General features: G+C 33.4%; 1 protein-coding gene across 1 annotated transcript; it reads right to left on the bottom strand.

The window, feature by feature from the left end:
• Positions 1-4236: 4236 nt before the first annotated feature.
• LOC112523125 (protein IQ-DOMAIN 1) lies at positions 4237-7452 on the bottom strand. The gene is made up of 6 exons (XM_025132585.1): positions 7330-7452; positions 6066-6163; positions 5770-5922; positions 5228-5455; positions 4885-4998; positions 4237-4784 (listed from the first exon to the last, which is right to left on the bottom strand). The coding sequence occupies exons 2-6, from the start codon at positions 6138-6140 to the stop codon at positions 4476-4478; spliced, it is 879 nt and encodes a 292-aa protein (XP_024988353.1). The 5' UTR covers positions 6141-6163; positions 7330-7452; the 3' UTR covers positions 4237-4475.
• Between the last annotated feature and the right edge of the window lie 2476 nt (positions 7453-9928).

The raw sequence follows: 9928 nt of genomic DNA on the forward strand, positions 1-9928 counted from the left end.
AATCTGCAGATGAACGAGATTAAAAATGTAATTTCAGAACATAAAATTATGACAATAATTATAAAATATGACAAAATTATTACCGAACAACCGAGTGCGACAAACATGTCGAATCGTCCTACTGGATCAAGAGCGATCTCTGTCACAGTCTCAGGATTTGCTAGCTTTAGATTGTGACAATAAACCGGGAGTAGGTTAAACGACGATTCCGGGGTCCCCCTCAACAGTTGCAAGGCATACATCTTTACTCGTCATGCTTAGTGGTAGGAGATGCTAATATTGAACCGTTGGTTCACATCTTCCATGATTTCTTTACCACGGTACACTCTCCTACAATCCTTTAGACTGTCTGCCAATATATGACCCAAAACCTTTTTATTTGCATTACGGTGGTTTGGGTGCACTTGGGACCTTGAACATGTGTGTTCATCATGGAGCTTGCGTACCTGAAAAATACTGGTACTATCGATGAAAACAGCCATCAAACGCCAATCACAGTCCGAATCTGAGTGACACACCACCTCGTACCGGTGTTTGGAAGATTTTTTACTTTCATCTGAAAGTTTTCATGAACGCACTTTAATCTCACTGCGAGCTTAAGTGCTTCCTTCGAGTAAAAGGTTTGTAGAACTTTGACATGAGATGTAGGCTGGTAGGAAGTGTTTCCCTTTCTACTTTTGATAACTGGGTTCGGACAAGGTGGTAGGTCGGGCATACCCCAAAAACTATTCCTTACCGGCTTGATATTTTCAGAATCGGAATTATCGTCGTCTTCGGGTATGTTCAAAATTTCGGCAGCAACAGAAACATCTTCTGCCATATCTACCTCCCACAACGGTTTTGACAGTTCGAGAGACCGGATAAGGTACGGGTTGGGAGACTGCATCGGAGGCATGTTCAAGTCTTGAACAAAATAACTGTCAGGTTCAACGGTAACTTTATGTTCAAGATATGAATTTCCAGCACCATCGTAGGGGAAGAAGGTGTTTCGGTTTTCACCACTTCTACTGTTAGGGAAGAAAGTGCTCTGATTTAGACCAGGAGCACAACCGGTAGGGAAGAGTGTGTTTGGACCATATGGGTTTGCAACGCTAACGTCGGGCAAGAGTGTGCTCACAGCACCGGTGTAAAAAGTGTTTGAACCTCCCGGGTTTGCATTTGATGGATTTCCTTCATAACCTCCATTGTCGACAACATATAGTGTCAACATTTCTGGTATAGTTTGACGAATGGCGTTGTAGAGGATTACCACATCATCGTCGTCCATAAACTGATATAACGTATTCGTTTTAAAAAATAAATTTAAAGGACCACGTAAACTTAACTTTTTCGTCACACGTTTGACGACCCCAGAATACGTTATTGGCGAAGACAAACATATTGCACATGTGAGGGAGGTTATCGGAAGGTACTCTAAAACACCATTTATATCTTGGAATAAACTGCCACTTCGAAGATACACACAAACATTATCACTTTCACGTGATTTCATGTTTTGTGATGGTTGATTGTTTTTAATGGGTTAAAGGTTTTGATGTTTTATTGTGTTTAATGGGTTAAGGGTTGTGAGAGTAAAATATATGAGAAAAGAAATAGAAGGGAATGTGTGAAAAATTATGAATTAGGAGGTTGGTATTTATAGTGAAATTGGTATTAGAAAAAAATCAATTTTTTTTACCCGGATCACCCCCGGTACAGTACGGATCGCCCCGGGGGCGAGGTCAAACACGGTCAACGAGGTGAACAGTAATCTCGACTTTTGAGGAATTTTTTTAAGACTTTTAAGGGGGATCACCCCCATTGTGTACGGATCGCCCCCGGGGGCGATCCGGGTGGTTATTTTGTGGCAAAGGGTTATGTAAACCGGTTATTTTTATAAATAACCCAAAAATAAATCAAATATATGTGTAATTATAAATAAATTAATGATGTAGTATTTACATGATTAATAAGACACGAAAGAGATACTACATTTTAGATCCCATCACTTATTTTTCTTTATTTTATATGTTTTTCAACTTTTTATTTGTTTTAGAATTATTGTAACAATATGTATATTTACAGTTCATATTTTTTTTTAAAATACTCAGTTAAAAAATTGACATCTTGAAACCAATTAAATATTTAATTATTAAGAGTTAAATGCATAAAATAGCAACTTACTTTCATAATTTTTTTTATTATAGYATTTTACTTTTGTTTTTCTTTATTACAGCAATGTAATTTCAAATTATTTTTTATTAAGGCATCACACTTAAAAAAATCTACCCATTATAGCAATGGGTTCCCTGTTACCTTTTAAACCGGTTAACCTCTTAACTTTTTTTGTTTGTGTGGCTTTAATGAGATGATGCGGATGACACATCATTTTGATGACTTAATTAAAATAAAAATAAAAACTTATTTCAAATTATTATTATTGATTTTCATTTTTCATTACTATGATATAAAAAAAACATTTAATTTTTTTGACTTTTTCTTATTAAGTTGCATGCAAGTTAAATATTCTGGAGTAAAATATTTCTTAAATAAATATGCTACATTATTTTCAAGATACATTTTGTTTGTAAAAAAGGTAACACTTCTTATTTTATCTTGTTCAAAAAAATACATATCTCTTAAAGTTCTCTTTAAAATATTAATGAAATAAATTGTGTTCTACAATTTTTTAATATTGTTATATTAATAAATAATTAAAAAAATCTAATTAACTTAATATATTTATACGTCAAGTAAAAGTTTTTGAACAAATATAACTATATTCTTTAAAAGATAATATTTTTTTGGTAAAAAGGGAAAAAAATTATTTTATTTTTTCAAAAAACACATATTTTTAAAAAAAATATTAGCGAGATAAGTTGTATTCTACTAGTTTTATTAATATTGGTATATTAATGAATAATTTAGAATTTTTTAATTTATTTAATATATTTATTAAATAACATATAAAATATATAAATATTAAAATTAAAAGTACATTGTTTAATAAGAAGTAGTAGATGCTATAATAAAATAATTTTGAAAGTACAATATTGTAATAAGAAAGTCACATCACTATAGTACATGTGGAATGAACAATGAGATGACATGGAAACTTGGTATAATGGGTAAATTTAAATCAAAAAGTTGTCCAATGCTATAATAGGTAAATTTTTCAAAGTATAATGTTCTAATAAAAAGTAGTTTGAAAGTACATTGTTGTAATAAGAAAAACTGGATGTACAATGCTATAATAAAGAAATTTATGAAAGTAGATCGTTATTTTGTGCATTTTGTTTTATTTAAAATTTGTCGTAAAAAGACTTGCATATCTTTTTTGTAAAAGTTAATGTTATAAAACAAGTTAAGTTTTTTTTTTTTAAATAGCTCCCCGTTTAAAGTTATTTTCTAACATGTTATTAAAAATATAGTTTACAAGTTTTGTTGCGAGGTAAAAACATCATTAGTCCTATAATATTCAGATAAACTGTTAGATCCTAATCATCTTTTAAAGGTTATAGGTTTAAGGTTCATCCACACGAATTGAAAAACAACCCCTTCCCTTCCCTTCCCTCTACCGTTCCATCTCTGGCAAACACAAACCCCAGAAGCAACATCAAAGTTTGGGGGCTTCAAATTCAACAGATCAGCTGTAATCCTTTTTCTCGATCAACTCCTCTCAAGATTGGAGTTTGAGGGCATCAAACTCAATGGGGTTTCCCACGAAGGGTTTTTGAATTGACAAGTTTATGATTTTGATTCAACTTCAAATGAGCATATATTGATTTTTGTGTTCCCCTTGTGACTTCAATATTCAACCTCAAGGGTGTAATAATTCGTTCTACATGGATAGAAAATGTGATCTGTAAAGTCTTTATAAGCCTCTAATAATAACTTTCACCATGATTTTTCGTTGGATATGAAGTTGTTGAGGGCAACCTATTGCTTTAGTCTTTGGGGTGTTACAGAGGGAGTTGCGTGGAAATCATTAAAAGGATCCGGGAAAATGAGGAAATCATTAAAAGGGTTGTTTAAATTTTTTCCATGCAATCAAAAATCACCTTATTTAAGCCATATAATCAGAATAAATAAATAATAAACTGGTTTAAAAGGTAACAACTTATTAGTATAATAACGCGTATAAATCAACCCAAAGACAATTGAATCAATTCCATCGATTAGTGGATCAAGCTTTTTGATATGTTGCATCATATATATGTATCAAATTAGAGGATTTAGAACTATATCCACCTTAACTTCAATCCAAAATAGATTTTTACATTGATTTACAACATAAATTACAAATAACTTAATTATTCATAACAAAATATTTAAATTACAAATAACTTAATTATTCATAACAAAATATTCGTAAAATCCAGAGTGTGTTCTTATTTTTCATTTCTTGGCAACAACACTGCTCTGTCAAACCACTCCACGCCATAAGAATGTAAAAATTTCAACCATTTTTTTTCCCTAATCTTTACCAATTCGAGCTACTTTGTTGCCTGCTTTTCGAGCTTCGATTTCACATCTTCGACTTTAGCGGTCGACCCATATGATAGCCTTCGGTTTCTTGGTGTTTTCTTACTGTTAGGAGAAGTTTTCAGCGAGTTTGATTTTTTGATTGATGGCGATTTCTTGCTCGATGGACTGTTGTTGACTTTCTTTGGCGTTGACACAACGAGAGCTCGGCTTTCCCATGGCCGAGCAGCAATCCATCTCTCCATCCAACTCCAACCCCAATTTGACGTAGCAACTTCGGAATCATTTGGAAGTAAATTGGTATTCGAATTCGCCCTCCACTGCAAATTTATGGGAAGTCAACATGTAATTGAGTACGGACATTTATTGACAGAGGGAATACATAAAAGAAGTCAAAAGCCAACGGCTATGTGAGCTTACCTGGTGAGAGAATGCATATGCCATTGCTCGCTCACGCTTTACTGTCGCTTCTTCTCGTTGTTTCATCCGTGCAAGAGTCTCGACCATCGTATGAGAGCCACCACTCCACTCCACCTGCAACATAGAGTTTGACCAAAATTAGGTCAACTTGAATACATCAAGGCTCAATGTTATCCTAACAACATTATCTTTTTGGTCAAATGGAGTTTTTCGAAGTCAGAAGTACTAATGGCATCTAAATTCATAATCTTTTTTTGCTTACTCACTCAAATTATTGAAAAAGTGGTAAGCTTTTGGCTTTTTCGATCAAATGGACATGTTTATGAGACGGAATTTGCATTACCTCTAGATCATGGGCCTTAGCGTCAAGCCTTAATTGATTCTCAAGCTTCTTCTGCTTGATCCCGCAGTCTTCCACCATAGAAAGCCTGCGAGTTCTTATCTGGGCTTGTATCTTGCTCCATGATTGAAGATTTCTTAACGTATTTGACGTTTGCTTTTTGCCAAAATCGCCTTCCATTAGCATCTGCAATCTTGCTAATCGTTTCAAATTGAAGAAAAGTTTTCTTGCCTGAAAAAATTTACAGCATAAAAGTCAAACATCAGCAAGATCATCTGTACATACAGTAGATACAGAGATCATTTTATAAAACAAAATGACGAATATTACAAGACCCTGTTCAAATAGCGAAATAAAGGTTGATTCTTGATGTGAAATTGACCAACTTTCTTGTATGATCATCACAGATGTTTAAGATACTGATTTTGGCTTACAAGATTCCTTCAAAAGGGTATTTTAGATTTTTACTAAACCAAGTATAGTCTCAAATGTTGTTTGTGAGAGATGAAACTATTTTGTAACCATAATCGCTAAACGTGATATACCTTAAACGCCCTGAATGCAGTTTGAATCTGTATTGCTGCTGTATCTTCAGCAAGCCGACCAACAGCCCTACGATACGCATTAGCAATATTTGTTGGTTTCTCTAGAGATCGGGACTTCAAAACAAACCTGTTTATTTCCGGTAATGCAGACTCCTGTAAATATTGCAGTGTTAGAAAAGATATTATGTTCAAACTCCGAACACACACACACACATATACACGAACCATAAATTCCATACACCATGATTAGATCAAGGAAAACACTCGCATATAGATCATGTTGATGAATCGCATACCTTCATACTGCTCGATTTTTGTTTCCTCGCTTTATTTAAGCTGATTATATTCTTCAACCAGTCGCCAGATCCCATCGTTGATCTGACACTTCGCTATGCTGTGAGAGAAAATATATATTATGCATGATATGTATATACATGTATATTCAATTGTTTTGAGTCATAGCCTCTCCTCCCCAGAAAGATTGCAACAATTTCCATCATGGATGTTTAAAGACAAGCTTTTCAAACATTTTTACCATTTATTGTATCTTTAAAGAAGGGTAACGTCGGAATATCACATTTCGAAATCTTGATTTTCCGTGGAAGAGAAAACGTCGTAAAGTTGACTTTTTCCGGAAACGAATGAAGTAAGACTTAAAGGCATGGTAGAAAGACTCTAAGCTAGAGAAAAATGGCAATCACAAAACCAACTGCATTCAACTTACCCTAAAACTCAAAAACAATGAAGGGTTAACTTTATTTTCACAAATGTTGTGAATTTGAAGAAAAAGATTGTCAAAATACTGAAACCCCCAAAGCAAATATTGAGATAAAATGTAAAGAAAATTTTGGATGAACACCCACATACAAAAACCACAACAATTTGATACAAAATTAACATCCAAAACCCTTGTGGCCATGGAGGTTCATCTATGATTACCACAGGCCATTCGTAGTCGTGAGCATAAACACAGTTACCCAAAAAAATTAACATCCAGTTTTGACAACTACTCAAAGTCAACCCATCATGAAATGAAATCATAATAATGAAACAATAATAAAAGGACAAACTTTATTTCAGTAAATGCTGTTGACAGGCCACATCATCCTAATCAAGATTCATCAAAAAATGGAAAACCCCAAATCAATTCTTGAGATAACAATTGAATGAATACCCACATAAAAAAACCAATAAATTTAGCATCCCATTTTGAAATTACTTGAAGTCAAAGCAATAGTAAATGAAATCATAATAAGTCAAACAAGAATTCAGCAATCATGATGAAAAGGGTAACTATATTTCAGCGAATGTTGTTGACTTGCAACGTCATCAAAATATAGAACTCACAGAAAACTGAAACCCCAACAGAAAACAGTCAGTATACAGAAGATCTTGGATGAACACCCACATACAAAAAGCCCAAACAGTGTGCAACAAAATTAGCAAGCAGTACTGCAGTAGTCAGGTTACTTAAAGTCAACGGATAATACATTCAAGTAATTGAAATCGTAATGAAGCAAATAAAAGTTTCAGAAAGAGAGATTGATGAGAGGGACATACCAGAAGACAAAAAAGGTTCAAATTTGGATTATGAATCCTGTTAGAGAGCAAAATGGGCAAACACCCAAAAGATTTCTTGAAAGAATAAGCAAAAAGGGAAGTGGTGTGATTGCATTTGGGGAGGGGGTAGTAATAAGCGCAATGAAGAAGAAAAGGAACAAAAAGGTGGGTGTGTAGAAACTGTGGATATCTTTGCCATGGCCCATCACTGTTCACCTGCCAAAAGTTTTTAATTTTAAATTAGATTATACCTCCCTTTGGAGCGTTTTGATAAATGATATTAAATGAGTTTTTAATTAAATTCATAACTTATTAATCTATATAAATATAAAAAAATGATTTTGTACCTAGTAAAAGGGCATGAATTTAGTTAAAAGTTATAGATTTAATTAAAATCTCATTTAAAATTATATATGTAAAAATCTTTCCCAATTATATTATTTTTCTTTCATGTGTCTCCTTTCATCAACAATTTATTACAATATAAGGGATTACATACACACACACACACATATATATATATATATATATATATATATCTATACATCTAATAAATAATTAATTTGGGTGACCCGTGTCAACTTTTGGTGAGTCGGTTATCTTAATTTCCTGTCTAAATATGTATCTAGACACAATTTACATTATTAGTTCAGTTAGACTCATTTGAACGTATTCAGACACAATTTACATTAACAATTCAATTGTATTCATTTGATTGACATGGATCCTCTTATTCAATCAATCATACTTTAGAATGCAATTGATTTTATTCTTTGGTTAATTAATTCGTGTGGTAACTGATTCCCAAAAAATATTGTGTTTACTTCTAAGTTAAAACTCAATTTACTGATATAGTTTTATTTTTAAATTCAACTTTATTCTAGGGTTAACTTCATTTTATTCTAAATTCAATTTACTGAAAAGTTTTACTTCAGAGTATTTCAAGAGAACAAGTCTGAAGTCAATCTTCAGAGTTAGCTCACCCGAACTTTGAAGTTTGCTTTTTCAAACATAACTCCCCCAAATTCTGGAGTCTGAACTTTGAAATCTTCTTTTTCAGACTTAGAAGTCTGAACTTTGAAGTCTTCTACAATTCTGAAGAGTACAAGTCTGAAAAGTCATTATTCAGAGTTAGCTCACCCGAACTCTGAAGTTTGCTTTTTCAAACATAACTCACCCAAACTTTGGAGTCTGAACTCTGAAATCTTCTTTTTCAGACTTAAGGGCTGTTTGGCAGTTACTGAATGGTTTAGTGCAGGATGATTAAGTGGTCAGAATGATTAAGAGACTCTGTATGATTTAGTGTTAGATAGAAAAAAGTTGTTTGAAAACCGTTCTGAATTAACAGTCTGAATTAGGGGTGCTCACGTCCCGGGTTGATCGGTTTGGAGTCGTTTTAACAACCCAACCCAATGTTGGCGGTTTGAAAATTTTCAACCCAACCCAACCCGTTCGGGTTGATCGGTTTGTGTTTAAACAATGTAAAATCACATAAAAATAAAGAAAACTTTCCTTTGAAATACGACCGACCATTCAAGATAATATGCAAGTTCATCAAATATTTAGATATTACAATAAAAATGTTTAAACCAAATGATAATACATCAATCAACAACAATAGTTTTAGACGTTACCAACCCCGATGCTTTCGCTTTCTTGACGTTGAGGTTGGTCATGTCATGATTGTCATCTACAATTCAAAGCTAAAGTTAAGGTCGGGTTCATCGGGTTGTCGGATTGGTCGGGTTTTTTTGGGTCTAACCCGATTCCAACCCAATAAGGTCGGGTTGGCTAATTTTTTTATCGATCATACATCGGGTTACCTCGGGTTGGGTTTTTTTTTTTAAATTCGGGTTGGGTTGGTCGGGTTCATCGGGTTTTTTAGCACCCCTAGTCCTAATGACATAAAATTACCATTTTACCCCCAGTCTTGTGTTTAATGAAAATTAACGTTTGACAACAGTTCTGAAGGAAATTTCTAAATGAAAAATAGAAAATAATTAATGGTYCAAGCCAATACATAATAGTATATCAATCCAAACAAACATGACACGATTGAAAAACATAGGAAAAAATCTCTTATAATTCCCTATTCAAAGCATTCTATCATCAAAAAAGAGTATACATATTGTGTACAATAAACCAGATTATACATAAAAAAAAAAGATGTTGATTTTTGCTGTGCACATGTGTTCCTCCAGATCTGTGGCCGGGTGTGTTGAAAAGAAAACTTGGTAGATAGGAAGTCCACTGCCAAGAAGGATTATCTTATGTTTCCCAAGGCCAAGGAGATATGTTTATATTTAGGTAGGTTTTTGCCATGTCACCATACAACACTCATAACTATAACCCCATTCTTAGTTTTACATTTCCAGTAATAAAGTTTGGTAAAAGGAACACCCACATGGCCTCAAATAAAAATTTCTTAACCCTGCTAACAGTTGTAGGCTTGTAGCTAACAAGTGTTTGCTTCACCCAGAAAGTCTACCAAGCTTATTCTCCATCATTGAAATCAATATTAGTTCTAATGGAATCGGACCTCTTTAACCATAAAACATAAAAGCCAAAATAGAGAAATTTGTACAGTTTGATGGGTGCA

Source organism: Cynara cardunculus (genome assembly GCF_001531365.2).
Source record: "Cynara cardunculus var. scolymus isolate 2C chromosome LG 12, CcrdV1, whole genome shotgun sequence".
Classification (NCBI taxonomy): domain Eukaryota; kingdom Viridiplantae; phylum Streptophyta; class Magnoliopsida; order Asterales; family Asteraceae; genus Cynara; species Cynara cardunculus.

Bases quoted from the DNA above. Each gene is read 5' to 3' on its own strand.
- LOC112523125 (XM_025132585.1), bottom strand. From the start codon at position 6,140: ATGGGATCTGGCGACTGGTTGAAGAATATAATCAGCTTAAATAAAGCG. The intron at 5,456-5,769 runs GTATATCACGTT...AAATTTTTTCAG, and splicing joins CTGCATTCAGGGCGTTTAAG to GCAAGAAAACTTTTCTTCAA. The intron at 4,999-5,227 runs GTAATGCAAATT...TCTATGTTGCAG, and splicing joins CTAAGGCCCATGATCTAGAG to GTGGAGTGGAGTGGTGGCTC.